The following is a 17,325-nucleotide window of genomic DNA, read 5'->3' as shown; positions in this document are numbered from 1 at the left end:
CTGAGAATTAAGCTATTTTATTTTATATTAGTCATGGGCTAGGAGACGTGGATCTGCTCCAGTTGGTCTGTTGTCAAGATTAGATGACATCACGGCACCGCCTATTACGTCTAGAATCGACCATACTTCTAGGCGTGGGTCTGTACCAACTGACATTATTAGGCACCAAGGTACGATAGCGAAATGTGGGAGCAAATGAACATAAAGATAGACAGTAAAAATAATCATAAAAATTAATGATGAAACTTTTAGGCGGAGGCTTCAATCGATTAGCTTTAGGACTCCGAGAGGGTAACGTTTCGACACCTAGAAGAGCAAGTCTTCCACAAGAAACTGCTCTTGGGAATCTTCTTGGCAATATTTTATCTTTAACCAGTACGTATGTGCTGTAAATTGAAATACTATAAAAAATATACTGCCCAACAAAAATTATGGTATAGAAAAATTTTGAGTAAAAATTAGGTAACTTTGGCTGACGATAAAATCGCGAAAAGTCGACGTAGGACCATGATCTTTTTTTTAAATTAAAGCCTGAAGTCTTCACTTTAAGATACTATATCTAGATTTTATATTTAGTGTCTCTCCACCACTGTAATCTCATAAACCTGAAGGCATGTTTGTCATCTTGAAAATTACAAAGTTTGACAAGATGCACGGACTTTCCAAAATTTTTTTCGAAGATGTCGTTTCCAGGAGTATAAAATTGGAATCTTCCTCTTTAATTAAAAAAAGAATCAAGTCGCTGCGATTTTTTTTCGCAAAGTTACGACACTTCAAAGTAACCCTTGCATTTTGATAGCACATGGGGTAGTGTTTGCATGTGACAAAAATACAGGACCAACTTTAAATTGCTGTAACTTTGCGAAAAAAAATCGCAGCGACTTGATCTTTTTTTTAAATCAAAAAGGAAGATCCCAATTTTAATTCACTGCAAACGACATGCCCGAAAAAAATTTTAGCGAGTCCCTGCATTTTGTCAAACTTTGCAATTTGCCGTATTGAAAATTGTCAACTTTGACGGGATGCACAGACTTGGAAAAATTTTTTTCGGAGATGCCGTTTCCAGGGGCATAATATTGGAACCTTTCCCTTTAAGTTAAAAAAAGAATCAAGTTATTGCGATTTTTTTTCGCAAAGTTACAGTAATTTAAAGTTACCCTTGCATTTTTGTCATGTACCACAGGCATTAGCATTACCTAAGGTAGTAAGGTCTACTTTAAAGTTCTGTAACTTTGTGAAAAAAAATCGCAGCGACTTGCTCTTTTTTTTAAATTGAAGGGGAAGGTTCGAGCTGTATGCTCCCGTAAACGGCATCTCCCTAAAAAATTTTAACAAGCCCCTGCATTGCATCAAACTTTTCAATTTTCAAATGATAAACATTCCTTCGGATTTAAGGGATTACAGTGGTAAAGAGGGTATTAAACATAAAATCGAGATACAGTGTCTTAAAGTGAAGACTTCAGGCTTTATTTTAAAAAAAAGATCACGATCCTACGTCGATTTTTCGCGAAGTTATCGTCGCTCAAAGTTAGCCAAATTTCGCCGAAAATGTTTTTGTGCCATAATTTTTTGGAACAGTATATTTTTCACTGTTGGGGCTTTAAGGTGAAAATCTCAAAGCCTCAACAGTGAGAACTGTAATATTTTTACATACTATTTGCTACAATAATTGATCATTTTCAGATGAACGAGAGAACCATCCAATAAATAATAACAATAACAATAACAATACCGGAAGTAGCAACAATAACGGAATAACAAGAATAATTGATAGTACCGGACCTGGCATGCCGTCTCCGCGGCGAGGTTCAGTGCCAGCAGACATATCTGAATTACGCCGCGATATGTTCAATAGGAGTAGCGTAAATGGTAAGCCTCGTAATCGGAAAAAGGTTTTGAGGAGGAGAAGTTCTGGAGGACCAGAAATGTTTTCTGGAGGATCCACAGATGGAAACGATAATGGGACATGGCTTAAATGGAAGAGGGAACTAGGAAAAAGGGACTCGATTCCTGAACCGCTCATCAAGCGAAGAGGTTCCCTACCCATAGAGATGGTGGCCATATCTCATGCTGGTCGGTACAATCATAGATAAAGGAGGATGTCGTAAACAAGCCGGTACCATTGCGTTTTCCACTAATATTTATAGAACAAAATTGATTCACGATGCTTACTTGAAAGAGACAAATCATTAAATAGCAATTTCATTAGCAGCACCTAGCGAAAGTCCAGCATTGATTGTAGAATTCATATCAGCTTTCGTACGTTCAATAATATTCTCCATAGAGGTAGGACACTGGCTGTAGATTAGATCTAACGAAAGTCACTGTGTATGTACGACAGGATCGGCATCAGGAACCCGAAGGTCCAGCTTGTGGAGACTTTAGCATGGAGCGGACGCAGGTAGATCACCAGTGCTACCAACTGTTGACACCAGATCATCGAATACTACCGTACTGACAGTCTTTCCTTACAAGTTTAGCAGCAACAGCGATGATTGACTTCCACGTTCCAGAACTGCCAAAACTGGAACTCCTTTTATCAACCATAATTGTGGGCAAGTGAATTTTGTAAAATTAATCGAGATTTATAATAACAATAATCGCAATACGAAGCGAAGGCGATCTTTCCATCGATCGCTGATAACTGTATCGTTAATACGGTAATACTGTACATGCTGATGTCTGTAGCGAAGGAATCTACTTAAAGAAGAGAAACAGACAAGAATGGCATGTATGTAGCGTAAATATTGGCGCAAAAGATAAATTTTAGATTGGCAGTTAGTAAACATCAAATTTTGCGACAGGGTTCATAGAGAAAAGGAGTATAAAAATATGGATTCTAAAGTCTTCCCCGCAATTAACGCGTTTGCGTGGAAGAAGGTAAAAATGTATACATATTAGCTACGTGGGCTCTATATCCATTTGTGCCATACACAGATGTTGTCAAAAACGTGACGCAGTAAAACACAGGGTTCAAATATGACGATTTTAATAATTAAAAATGCCTAGGTATGGAGAAGGAGAAAAGACTGGTAGAGAAACTCACCGCTATAAAGCTAGACACTTAAACGAGACACGCAAGTCGATAAATCGTAATCTTTATCGAAACAAAACGACATTTGCTCATAGTTAGGAAAATTATCATTTTCGAAACATTTGGGGCAGGATAATTCACTCATTTAGTCATTTTTAGCGTGTGTTATCTCCATTAAATATTGAAAACTCATTTTTATGCTCGCTTTAAAAATGAAACTTCTCTTTTTTTATTTTCATCGACAAAGTTACGGATGAAACGCAGAATTCAATATTAAATTGAAAATAAGGAAAGGTAATAGCTATGAAATGTAGCTCTGATAATAAAAATGTGTACTCAATATCAACAGTAGTTTCTTTTAAACTTCAGCAAAAACCAAGATAGACATTCCATTAAACCGAATAGTGTACAATGCATAGTACATGAAAGAATGAATAATAATAAAGTTGTAATTATCACTATTTATCATCATTCATTGTAATATCATAACAATCATTACTGTCATCATCGTTGTTGTTATAGTTATAAATGAAATCTTATTGACCGTTCAAGTAGATAGACATTATAAAATTAGACAGTAATAATACATACGTTTAATCACACGGTTAATTAGTTAGTGTATTGCGTGAAATTATAATCATAATTATTTATAATGAAAACAAAAGATAGTTACAATGAATGGGTTTACGGTACGTGAACCAAAAATCAATCAAAAGCTGCAAAATTTGTTCGTACTATCTCATAAAAGTATGAATTTAGTAATACACGTTTAATTAATAAGCTTCAGTTACACAAAGTACAATTACTAAACTGCCTATGCACAAACCTTATTATACGAGGTGTATTCAAACATTGTGTCCTATTTTGCTGTAATGTTTCTGTTATTACAGGGTTACTACATGAAAGAAAATTTTCATAGTATTTTCAATTATTTTTATACAAGAAAGAGCAAGAAGAAATTGATAATTTATATCACGTACTGCTACAACCTATCGTCCCTTTGACTGTCAGAAAGTAAAGAATTATTATTGAGCCATCGCAGTTCAGTAATAATCTATAACAACTCTAAGTTTATAACTAATCAAAGTAATAATTGATATCTATATTGATGTAACATAGATAGGTCATCCATTTCCCAAGTAAAATGTTACAAGCTTAACGAATTACCCTTGGTCAAGTTTCCAAATTTTCTCAACGCAGAAACTCTCAGAGCTTTACATGTACTACACTCACTGACCAGAAAAAAATAAGCAAAACGTGCGACAAGATCGCTTTAAATAGATTTCGAAACTTTCAACGTAAAACGAGGAAACAATTCTTAAGTTTTCCTATTCGTAATGCAAGAGCATCCTGTATAAATGACTCGTTGTATAAGTGTATTAACAACTAAGTTAGTATAAAACTACTAGTCTTTCTAACTCTTGATATAATTTGTGTACATATGTATGTGCATATGCATCCGTGCATATGCATGTACATACACAACAAAGAAATGCACAGATAACATTGAGGAACATATTGATGAAAGATATTAAGGAATTTCATTGAGAAATTTATTTATTTATACTTCTTAAAACACTTACCTTTACAGACAGACCAATACAAATGGGACTAAGCAGAATCTTTGTGAAAATGATAATTGACTTCATGATAATTCAATATTATACATGACCACTCTGTCCAACTACTTTTCGAGGAATTTACGACACTTAAATATACATGTTTCCTGTTATGTCTCATTCCACTAGAGCGATTCATGTTCGTAAAAAAACAATTCTTCTCTTCTGCCATCCTGTAGATATTGTGTATTTATCTTACACTGTTTTCTATGATTGTATTATCTTGGGATGTGCAAAATTAATAAAACGTTATTACTTTATAGGAATGAATGTAAAAGTAGAATACTTGACATATAAATACAACAGACAGTGTTTATGCTCATATAAATAGTAATTTTTTCAAGCAACAAAATTACAGCTAAGATATTCTTTTTCTTTTGTACTATTTTACTTAATATAACTTTATCGAAAAGAAAGTATCACTCAAAAATTGTATGAAAAATTCTTTAATATTGAAGCATGTTCTTTTGTACATTACTGTACTAGTAAAAATGAAACTTATATTTATATTAAATATATTTTCTTTTACACTAGTGTTTGTTTAGTCGAAAATTACTATGATTGTTACTATTGTAATAACATGAAGCATAACTCACACACATTTGAAAGAAATCACAAAATTACTTGTGATTTTCATTAAGCAATTCTCTTATTACTTGTATTAAAATTGAAAATAATTTTGTTTGTAGTCAAACAAAAAATTAATTATCATAATTTTTTCAACAGAAATCAGTATTTCAGAAACTCAATAATCGAATGGACAAAAAAATGTATCAATGTAATTTGAAGACTTATTGTTAAGTTTAGAAATATTTGATGAGATTCTTCTTTAAACAATAAAAAACAGAAAATCAATATTACGAAAAAAGTTACATGTTTCATTACTTTCTACGCTTTTAGTTAATTAATTTTTTCCCTTGACTTACAACATGTAATGTTGTAATTATACATCACGAAAAGGAAATTTTGCGTGCAATTCGCAGTATTGGAAATGTCAATTAACAAGTAACAATTCGTATGTAATCGGTCTGACGATAAGAAAGTCGTTGTGTATTTTCTATAATGTTATTGGTAGATAGCTACTGCGTTAGATATAATTAAATGATGTGTTCTTATCATTATTCATAATTAAATTATAATATCGTTACAATAAACATGAGATGCGAAGTAGTATGAAATGGGTACATGCATGTGTGACAGTGATAAGAATGCGAGTGTAGTCTAATGGATTGTCCTATTTATGCCGGACACATGAAAAAAAAAATTAATATATATATACATGTATATGTATGTGGTGGCTCTACATGGCCTATTATATTCATTAGATCGAAATTACTATAGTTGATAATTGTAGTACCCAGATTTTCTATCATTTTCATTTAGTTCAACTATTTATTTGATGAATGTACAAGCAACTTTATCGATCATACGACGAAACTCTCCATTATATTTAGAATCGAACGATACATGATGAGATATGTAAACCCATCTTCTTTATTAAAAAAAACACACAAAAATCACAGGAGTATATTTTATTAGTGAAAATACTTTTCACAACTGTAATTCTTACAGCTTATCTTAGACTACAAAGGGAAACTATAATTAGAATAAATCATGTTAAATAAAATAGGGTTCAAAATGTCAGGTACAATAGTTATTACCAAATAACAGAATATAGACCATTAGTAACTAATCACATTCATAAGTAACAATTTTGTACAATTATAGTTGATTACGAGATTCTGAAAAAAAATGATCTACCAGGTTCAATTATAATTTTGAAGGTAGAAAAATTCCCAACCCGTAATTTCGGGTACTCACATATCTCCAGTTGTGTCCTAAATTCATCTTTTAAAATTGAAGTTATACCTACATATTCTGGGACACCCTGTATATAAAGTTTTCATCTGATAATTTATCAGATATATTTGAATATTCTCAGATATCCAGCCACCCTACACAATAATAGACTGTCATCTGTTCATTACTCAGTTACATACCAATATACATTTAAAAATAACTTTCCACAGCCTCGTTCAAATATTCATTAATAATTTCCTAAAAATACATTTCAAATTATTTTCCCTTTCATTAATATCCAACTATATATAACACTAAATACTTAACGTGGCCAGGTATTTGAACGACCACCTTTACCTCCATCAACTCCCGCGATTTGAATCCACCTCGAACCACGCGAGGTCCCCCGTACCGCGTTATCGATTTGAATATTGCCGCGCCGCACGCTACCGACAGAGATACCAACTGTAAACACAACACAAACGTTGCGTCATATTGCGCACTGTGTCCGAAGTCGTGTGTCGCGAATCTCGTTTTCGAAAGTGCACGCACACACATGCCGCGTCGTAAAATCAAATCATCGGCCCGGGAAACAAGAGTGCGGAAATCCTGTGCGACGATTCACGGTGTTCGTCAGATGCGCTCGGTTTTGGCGCGTGCGGCCGCGTACGTGTCGCGTGACTGTCGATTCACGTATCTGTGCGCGCTCGGTAGGTCAAAATGGCGTGAACCGACCGTGCGATTTTAGGTTATCTCCGCTCGTGGCAAATCAACGCGGGAGCACGAACGAACGCGCGCTGCCGTCCACGCGCGGCACCCTTCCCATCCAGTGTGCACCGCGATCCTCCACGTGCGTTTTCGGGCCCTGGTTACATGAGTTATGAGGACGGAATGCCCGCAGGCGGTAACAGTCGTTTCCGCGGTTACCCAGCGCGGATGTCCGAGCGACAACAGCTCGCGCTCCTTCTCCAAATGACCTCACAGGAAATCGTACCAGGTGAGAACACGATATCACTTCCCCGCGGGCACTAGTACGTTTTATCTATGAATGAAGGATTCACGTAGCCGCCTAAACTGTGTTGCCCATGTAACGCGTCATCCACGCGTAACGCTCTGGCTTCGTTGGTCAGTCTCAATGATAGTATCAAGGATAGGCGGATTATTTAGTCGCACAGTGGTTACGTCGCGGGCAAATGGGATTCACTGCGGCGTGACATGACGTTATCCGTCGTGCACAGGTTAGCCGAGAAATATCCTCGATGAGTGGTTTATCCGATTAGAGCGCGTGCTGTGCATCGATTTTTTTTTTCTTTTTACCGATCCGCGGAACAAGTGACACTCGCGCGGAACCTACGCGACTTGTGTGCATCGATTAGCCACATATGTAATCGTCCTGTCGAAATGAGCCACGATACGAGATCTGTGGCTAGTTACTTCGCGCGAACGAGTTTTGCCTGCCTGCATTTCGGCCGATCAGGCCTGCCAACTACGCGATGTGACAGTTGAACGTGCTCGCGACACCGCGTTGATATGGCGCATGCCGAGTTGAGGAGGCCAAGGGAGGGGGGCAATGTTTAATGGGTTTTATGCCACGTGGGCCACTAGAGCACTATATTCGGAGCAATTGGGATTACATTCGGATATTCGAGTACTCGGAGTACTCGTTTTAATTGGAATTTGAATTCGAAATTTGAATCGGTGTACTTAAGTATCTGGGCTTGGATCCGAATAGTTGAGTACCTGTATTTGAATCGTGGTACTCGAGTATCCAATTTGTATCTGAGTACTCGTGTACCTGTGTTTAGACCCAAGTAGTTGAGTACCTGTATTTGGATCAGGGTACTCGGGTACCCAACTTGTATCCAAGTACTCGCGTGTCCGCATTTGAATCCAAGTACTTGAGTACCTGTATTTGGGCTGGAGTGGTCAGATATCCAACTTGTATCCAAGTACTCGTGTGTTCGTATTTAAATCCAAGTAGTTGAGTACATATATTTGGATCAGAATACTCAAGTATCCAACCTGTATCCGAGTACTTGGATACCTGACTTAAATCCAAGTATTCGAGACTTGGGTCCAAGTACTTAAGTATTCGGTTTCAAGACCAGATATTCAAACACTAAAATTGAGTTTAGAGTAAGCGAGTATCCAAGTACTTGATCTGTGTTTTTTCTTCTGTTACCGAATACTTGTGGTCTGACTTTTTATAGAATTTTTAGAGTCTCGTAAACTTAACATTTTACGTGACCCTGGGACGCGTTAGTACAAGCAATTGACAAGCGCTGTCGAGTTCTCGCTATGAGAGAATTGTCCTAGCACCGATCGCTGGTAACTTATTGCAACTGCAATTTGCACTAGGAGACGTTAATGGCACTATACACACTAGCAGAGATATCTATCAATCATACGCCTCCACGCTGATACTGGCATGTGTATAGAATACGTAATCGTAAAAGTTGAAGATTTTTAGAGATTTTACTACTGTTAGTAATAACAGTAAAAGTACAGTAGAATCGAGATCCTACTAAGCAACAGTTTGCTATATAATCTGTGGTAAAAAGATTCTACTTCGTTAATCGTCTTAACTTTGTTAACTTTCCTCCATAGCCGTAGACTTTCACTTTCATTGTGATAGATTTTCTTTTTTAAGCTAGGGATCAGAAGCTTTAAAAATATCGAGAGACATTCTTGCTAACTTAGTCACTTTTTTTAGGCGGGAATCGAACCGAGAACACAACAACGTCGAGTAGCACTCCAAGGTCGTCAACATTGCAGCAACGAGGGTCGAAAGGCCGTTGGACCAGTAAAAATGGAGAATCGCCAGTCCAGTCGTCTATTAATCGTAAGGAGGACTTTCGCGTGCGGCAAATGCTCGTGAATGGATACGATCTCAATGCTAAGGAAGCAAGCGGTAAGTTACTTCCATTCCACTATGTTCTTCATTCACTCTTTCGATTTTATGAGCGTAGTCGTCTTATTCAACTCTAGTAGTACTTTTAGCACCTGAGCCCTGAGGTTAACCCTAGGAATACTAGGGGATGTTCTCGTGTTCAGAACTAAAAACATTAAATTTGAGATATTTCCTTTCTCTAAAAAATTCTCAAGAAAACTATTTACTGTCTTATACAGTTTAATATTCAAAAGTCTCCGCTGGAACAAATTTTTTCCAAGATAATTATGTAAGAAGTGTGAGCTTAGAGAACTTCCCTTTAGGCTTCCGCGCGACGGCCAGGACTCAGCACTGCTAAGATTTATCTCATGGAACGAGCACTCATAAGCATTTCACGAGCAACATATGTTCGTAAAAGAATCGTTATTTTACTCATCATAAAACATTGAAACAGTGACGCAATACTTCAGATGAGTGACGTTGATTGGAACATAAATGTTGATGAATCGGTATGCTGTCGTCACATGTTGCAGTGTGTTTGACACAGTCCTCTGATACACGCGTAATTATGTCCTAATGAAAGGAGTTTTCTTTTAAACTGAAAGACAACATTCCCGAGGGTCGGTCACCCCCAGTTCTTGTGTGTGACGGTGGCTCTCGTCGATAAATGAAAGCGACGGTGCACGACCTTCCTAAACGCAGGAAGTCAGCGGGTCCGGGTTCATTCATATACAATCCACCTCCGTTGCTCGGCTACCCTTTCTCCAGCCCGTTTCGTCCCATTACCCTTTAAGGTCGAAGAAACGATTCGAGTGGACATGTGGATTTCTTTAATGAGATTTTTCGAATTGTCGAAAGGAAACTCGACATAGGTGAACAGTCAAGAGACTTTTGTTTCGTGTGAGTTTCTTCATTGATAAGAGCTGTGATTCGAAATTCTTAAATGTGAGGTCACTATGAAAATGGCAGTTCGTATAATTTAAGGTCAACTTTGTCTTATTAAAGAAGTAGGTATCTGACAGTGAAAGTGGGAGTTGAAATTGCAAGGAGACATTAGAATCTGTAAGGATGGGTTTCTTAGAAAGTAGCAGGATTGTTTCAAGGTCACATGACAAAAGAAATTTAGTGCAATTTGAAAATTTGGTCGATCATTTCCTGAGTCTTCAGGATCAGTTCACTGATTTAGAATATACTGCTCGTTAATAATCACCACATTATGGTTTTATTGCTTTATTTTGTGGAAGCTCTTGAAACACAACTCTATGCTGCTCAGAATAATGCGAGTTGCCTTGAAGCGACCTTAACGCTTTCACTCGGCGAAGTTATACGTACGCATTACGATATCCTCCCCCAGTTTCTTTAAATCAAGAGTACTGCTTTTTTAGATTAAATGAGATAAGCTACAGGGGAAAACAATGCACGCGCACACAAAGATAAAACTAAGGCGTATGTTAATGTTTGAATACTTTGACCATGTGAGAATTGCAGATTCAATTGTTATCTCTTCTTTATTTCCTAGCACATTAGTTCACATACACAAATTAATTTCAAATTCATTAATACACAAATTAATTTCAAAGACATTTATTTAAAATTAGAATAATTTTATGGGTATCTAAAGGGATGAGTGTAAAACCTGGTTACGAGAAGACGAGTAGTCAAGCTATACTTCAGAATGCTTTATTTTCTTCAATTCTAAAAATATTGGAATAAAACTTGGAGGAAACCTACTTCTTTAAATATAGAATGCGTTGAGCCGACGTCCGCAAAAAGGACTTCAGATGACCTCGCGTCCTTATTCCACGTATGCCCTGAATTACATTTAAAGTGATCAGAGCAGGTCTAGACGATCTTCTAATTACTTTAGCCAAAGCATAACATTCTTTCTGTTGCATCGAAGACAACAGTTCAAGTCGAGCCACTTTCCCTCTTGAGAAAACCTTATTTCGATTGGGTTCGAATCTCTGGCCAAGATTTATATCATCATAGTGCGTGTACGCACAAGACATGGAGGGGTTGAATATAAATTCCCGCGACGTAGATGTCGAAAACAGACGTGTGCAACACGGGAAACGCGAATCGCTGTTTCCTACACGCTGGAAACAATGTCGGCGTAAGATGCCTAATAGGGTATTCACCAACAGCCTAGTCACAGGTGCACGACATCCTTGTTGTTCAGGGGTTGTGGAGGGATGAAACATCCAGCGTTGGCCGCGGGAGGGGCGGCAGACAACTCTCGTACAGATCAATACTCGAGACAGGGCCGCACTATTCCCTCGACTTTTTCAACTGACTCTTAAAGCGTACGAGTCTCGCCCCTCGCGTTTGAGAAAGTATTCGAAGCGAGGTCTAGGTGGCTGCTATCACGTACTCGTTAATAATGTGGTGTACGAATTAATTTGGTGCCTCTTTTTTCACAAAATTTAGTATTTCTTTATGGGAAAGTAGGAAATAAGTTTAACGCTCGAATTAGTCTTTATTATTTTTTGGCAAGACATAGTTTCAAATTAAAATAGAAATCTAATTGGTGTTTTTTGAAGGCACGGAGTTAATTTGTGTATCTAATATCTCAGACAGGGCTACGCAACGTTTTGTGCTATTTCTTGACTCAGTACTTAAAATATACAGTCTGGGAAAGGTTGAGCTAGTTTCATGTTTCGTGTACTTTTTGCTTTGAGACCTAAAATATACGATACTCTTGGAACAAGTTTAAAACAGTATTAATCAATTTATGTAGTTTTTGGTTATTAAAGTTTTCTGAATACTAAATCTAAAATATTCTATATTCTTTGCTAATAGTAAACTTTGAAACAGTATTTAAAATAATATTATGCTTCCCATATAATTTTGAGTTTATAGTTGACGTATTTAATGATCTGTATTAGAATTTAAAAGAAAATATAAAACTTTTGCACTTATATTTAAGACACAGTTAAAACCATAGTAAAATATGTTTTAAATTGTATATTCACTTGCAATGTTTGTAAAAGTTTGAACGATATTATACAACTTTTGACCTTAAATTCAAAATATTCTATACTTCGTGCTATTCTAAGAAATCTCTCCATTATTCTTGATCTCAGATACCATTGGCAACACTCGACATATTATCACATCACTGATAATATTTAATGACAATATCAATTTGCAAACACTTTTTAAACGATAAAGATACGTATGCCAAGTCACATTGTGACAACTTAAATATGTGTAAATCACACACATCACAAACGCGTCACCATTGTGTTCATATCGTAAGCAGCACTAGATACATAAAAAACCAATTTGGCTGCATTCTATACATTCCTATTTTGTTATCTTCCAAGATAACAGAAGTGCTAGCTGTGTTACTAAATTACTTTAGTTTGTAAAACATTTCTGTACGAATAATATTTTTATACAACTGTACACATCCTCATGAATATTATTCTTCTCGTGTACACTAATTATCAGTCTCATGCTAAATTTTTTCTAATTATTCCAATTTGTAAAACAGTCATAATCGAGTAGGTAAAAATAAATAGCGTACTGAAGCTCCATACTTAATACGAAATTACAACACATCTGGTACATGTCTTCTAAATCGCCTCTATAGTTTAAGGTATCGTAGATCGTATTTCTAAAATACTTCGATTCACTTTCCCTGGACGTTTTCGGGGAGGCAATTATTCCTGACGAAAGTTCGGCCCTGGTTTACCTGCGAGACGATGCCCACGACAAATCCAATGTTTCCACGGAGAATTTCGAACTCGGCTTTAAAGCTGAAGGCTTCGAACCGCCATGGCCAGCATTCTTAAGGAAGTGGTCTTTAATGCCTATGGGCGTTGCATGTTTGTAGATAGTTTCACAATAAAGTTTTTAAACTCGGTGAATTTAAAGAAGGTAGTGCTTTGACCATACGTATCGTTTACTATTTTTCGAAATAATATTCAGATACCATGTATTCTTGCACCGACAGCAAAGTCGAAAGTATAATATTATTTGAAATTGTTATTTTAAAATTTAGAGAGGAGAAGTCTGATGAATAGAAATCAGAAGAGATGATTTTGAGAAACAGTATAATGGTTCAGTGTAGAGCTGTGGGATTTCTGGAACAGTTTATTTTATATGGAACTGTTTTTAAAGTAAATTCTTCTTTGAATAACAGTTTTATAAGTTTTCAAGGTTTCACAGATCTCTGATGAATTAAATAAAAAATTACTGCAAAAGGAGAGTAGCATCCTAAAAATACACACTTTAAAAAAGGATATGCAATTTGGTGTGTAAAAAAATTAAATACCTAAACCTAAACCCCAGAACAATAGAAATATTTAAATCTTCTGTAACACCAAAATTACAAATACAACGCCACATGTGCAATAAATAATCCTCCATGCTGTAATCGGATCATTTATCAGGAAAAAATGATCCTCAAATGTGTTTACCCATTATTTTGAAAACTCGAGGTCTATCATGTATTAAAATTACACAGACACTGAGAACATCACAATAGAGTTGAGCTTAAAGAATGAAAATATATTCCCATTCTAATTTTTGGCTCGAACCATCGTGTTGTATTCCAGGGAGTTCTTTTTTACCTATTGCGGATTCTACACGTGAATGATTGAAAAGTTTGTACATCCCGAGATATTTACATTTTGGAACATAATTGGCTAAAGTTTCCAACTCGAATTTCCAGTATAATGTAATTAAAGCGAATGAAGTTTTCATCGAATCGCCGAGAGGAGGAGGCGGTATCGGGCGCCGCCCGTGTCCTTAAAGCGGATAGACCACTCAAGAAACGACGGTACTGTTGTTTATCATACCAGTCCAGAACTTTATTTCTCCTCTTACACGCGAAACAGCTACCAGAATCTTTTTTCCAGTGATTTTCGTTACTTCAGTCATTTCGACTTTTTCTATGTTTTTAATCGATGTTACTTGTTTTCATGTTTTCCTTGGAAAGAAGCTTTGCAGATCGAATAGCTAGTAACACAGGCGTGTCTTATCAACTTTTGTCTTTTTCTAGGAAGGCACAAAAATATTACAGTATCTTTAATTCTTGTTCAATTGACTTCTTCTTGACAAAATATTCACTATAGATATTGCGATTTTAATGGTATAGGTTCCATTATGTTGTGAATCTTGTTTTTCACCACTAGAATCTGTTCTTATCCAAAAAATCGTAAAATTTGATAAGAGATATCTTTGTTATAAGCTCTCCGACTTAAAGAATTGCATAAAAGCGTAACATTGAATTCAGGTACTACGAGTTTTAAGGTTAATTCAACGAATACTATAGAAATTACTTATTGTGCTCCTTTCTTCTTGCCCACACTTTGTCCTAGTAATATCGATTCAGTGGGACTGTGTAATTTCAATCTCATCATTTCGATTCTCGTTTTCGCCCACAAAATATGCCACTGTTTTATGCAATCGACTTCGTTGCAAAAATATTCGCCTAAGCCTTGGGCAGACAAAGTGGAATTTATTAAACGTATGCGTCTGGAAACTAAGTGAATACCGAGACGTTGCAACTTCCTGTCTCGGTACACAATTTTATATTTGTTAATCACTTCGATGTCTTGCTTCTAAATTTATATCCTAGACTCTATTTATAAGGAAGTGAAATAACATCAAGTTGCTAAGAATGGTTTTAAAATTAGCCTGTCATAAATCTCCAGGGTTGGTTAATAGTAAAATTGATCGATAAATTGAGGTTAGAGTGCTCATCTATTCCATAAACGCTAATCATAATACAGCGTCCTTGTTCTAGTCATTTTAGTTACTGCAGTAGTTCCTATAGTTTGCGTGTCGTTAAACAGTGTAATTTATATCATTAAAAAAAAATTAGTAATATATTTCTTTCCTAAGATTAATAAAAATATGTTAATTACGAAATTAACAAAACATCATCACTCACATATTACATAAAAAACTCGATTAATCCCTGAGTCACGATAATTAGTAAGTTAGTATCATTGATGATGTCTCAGTTATCTAAAAAATTATAGTTTGTTATATTAGTATCTTAAACGTTATAACTATGGGCTTTTCTTTCGCTATTAAAGAAGTACTTCAAAAAATTAATGGAGAAAAAGTGATATTTTTTCCTCAGATAAATTATAGTTTCAGTTCTACTCTAATTCCTTCGCGTAGGATTTCGCAAGGTCTATTCATTATTTTGACTAAACTAGCTTAAAGTGACAGTCATTGGATTGATGTCAGTAATAAACTGGCTCTTTTACCCTAGACGATCTTATTTCTACACATTTCGAGCAACTCGCCCATAAGAATGAAAATAGATGAAGAATGTTTCATCTTCGGTCGTAAATGGCCAGCCTTATTCTAACGGCAGAGATATCGATCGGGAAGAAAAGCGACGAATGTCGCAACTTCTCGACAAGGACCGTGCACCATGAGTTTACATGACAGTCCACAGGATGTTCACGTTCAAACCCCCCTTGCCCGCGTACGTGTCGCGAGCGAGCTTCGACTGGTCGAGAGCGTCACTTTTTGTTTTTTCCCCTTCCTACTTTTTTTCTTCCTGTTCAGATAGAGGGATATGTGGATTCCTGGAAATGCTCACCACTGTAATTAGTCTTCAAATATAGAGACGTCTCTTTGGTTGTTGCATTGGACATTTCCTGAGAGTGTATAACGACTTTAATGTACGACTACTTTACGGTATTAGATAGCATGCTGACAGTAAGAAGATAACTATGAAATTCGTGGAATTAGAGGAGAAACTCAAATAAAAGAGGTAGCAAAAGTTAAGGACCTCTTAATCACTTTTTTTAGCAATTTATTTGGCTGTAGGCTTGTTTGCAATGTGAAAGCTGCATAAGTAGAGTCGATGAAAAATACTTTTAGCATAGCATAACCTATGATTGGTTCTATGTAGTTCTTTCAGGTCGAAGTAATGCTTCTGTGAGCGCAAGGTGTTTTTGGTAGGCCGTACGTAACCTATAAATAGGGCACGTATGAGAGTCTATAATCATATTTCTTCTCCTTTTCACGTACATGAAGATAATTCTGATGATATTTGTATATATTCCGTATTAGGAGATTTAAGGACCTCAAAAATACAGAAATTAATTTGCAATGAAATCTCTAGCCATATATCTTCATAAAATGAGTAGTAACACAAAATAACCTCAAATAGTGACAATATTTTCTGAGTCAAATATTAACACATTTATAGCTAAATGTAGGAAACTAAAGAGAATATTAGTGTCACCAACAAGATTTACACATTTCATATTAAAAATTCATTTAGGAATTGAACAAAGACATAATCAGAAATTATCGTCCAAATTACCCTGACCTACGCATAGATCTCGAGCCTACAAAAGTGATAACATGCCTCGTTTAACGTATAAAAATCCCCAGACACTGCGCAGACAATGAGGACAGCGTAACAGACAAGGACATAAATCTGATAAATAAGTACCGATAACGAATATACGTAACCATGTAGACCGTAATATATAGCAACGTGCTCGTAAATAGTCCACTAAAGTGGAACGTTAATCGCCAGTGGCCCCATCTATTCTTGAAAAACAATGTCGTCAATAACGCATTGCTAAATTTTCCATTTCACGGAAATGGTGGCGAACAATGGATCGATGCTCGCCGAGCGATAAGAGCGAGAGAAAAAGGGAAAGGACACGAAAAGAGGGGGTAGGTCGGCTATTGCGAAAATGCTATTGTCAAGAAATTTCAAACTTTTCTTCCGAACAGTCGAACTCGAGATAGCTCAGGATCGGGCGTCTGCTAGAGAAAAAAAAACACGGTGACCGCGACAGTCACGCCAGTCTATCTCCTTTAAAGCAAACGCTGCTTTTCACGTGTGTAAATACCCAGAGAGCATGTCTCGTCCCTTTTGCATTCGCCAGTAAGCCACGCATCGACCAGAGCGCACCAGCCCCTTCTCCCCCATGACAGTTACTTCGGGATTCTACTGAATCGCGTTTTCACTTTTCCAGGCCTTCCGCGCTTCC

At 36.4% G+C, this 17,325-nt stretch overlaps 2 protein-coding genes and 1 long non-coding RNA gene across 6 annotated transcripts in view; 2 read left to right on the top strand and 1 right to left on the bottom strand.

Moving 5' to 3' along the window:
- The window catches only part of LOC143188861 (uncharacterized), a 92,635-nt gene extending 88,437 nt beyond the window's left edge, over nt 1-4,198 (top strand). For 2 of the 4 annotated variants that reach the window (XM_076393350.1, XM_076393347.1), the window contains 4 exons: nt 32-170; nt 253-375; nt 1,684-2,073; nt 2,342-4,198. In XM_076393350.1, coding sequence (XP_076249465.1) covers nt 32-170; nt 253-375; nt 1,684-2,073; nt 2,342-2,385 — 696 coding nt within the window. In that variant the 3' untranslated portion in view covers nt 2,386-4,198. Of the gene's footprint in view, nt 1-31; nt 171-252; nt 376-1,683; nt 2,117-2,341 lie in introns of all 4 variants that reach the window. The other 2 variants (XM_076393351.1, XM_076393349.1) reach the window with 2 other exon arrangements.
- A 1,978-nt stretch (nt 4,199-6,176) lies between these two features.
- On the bottom strand, nt 6,177-7,284 carry LOC143188866 (uncharacterized). The gene is made up of 2 exons (XR_013003580.1): nt 6,811-7,284; nt 6,177-6,711 (listed from the first exon to the last, which is right to left on the bottom strand). It is a non-coding gene; the product is annotated as an uncharacterized LOC143188866 (long non-coding RNA).
- A 34-nt stretch (nt 7,285-7,318) lies between these two features.
- LOC143188862 (uncharacterized) overlaps nt 7,319-17,325 on the top strand; it is a 29,473-nt gene continuing 19,466 nt past the window's right edge. Inside the window, exons 1-2 of the mRNA XM_076393352.1 lie at nt 7,319-7,450; nt 9,167-9,364. Coding sequence (XP_076249467.1) covers nt 7,327-7,450; nt 9,167-9,364 — 322 coding nt within the window. The 5' untranslated portion in view covers nt 7,319-7,326. The remainder of the gene's footprint in view (nt 7,451-9,166; nt 9,365-17,325) is intronic.

This window comes from Calliopsis andreniformis, chromosome 3, assembly GCF_051401765.1.
Source record: "Calliopsis andreniformis isolate RMS-2024a chromosome 3, iyCalAndr_principal, whole genome shotgun sequence".
Taxonomy (NCBI): Eukaryota; Metazoa; Arthropoda; class Insecta; order Hymenoptera; family Andrenidae; genus Calliopsis; species Calliopsis andreniformis.
The sequence above is the reverse complement of the archived record's forward strand: the minus strand, read 5'-3'. Positions and strand labels throughout refer to the sequence as shown.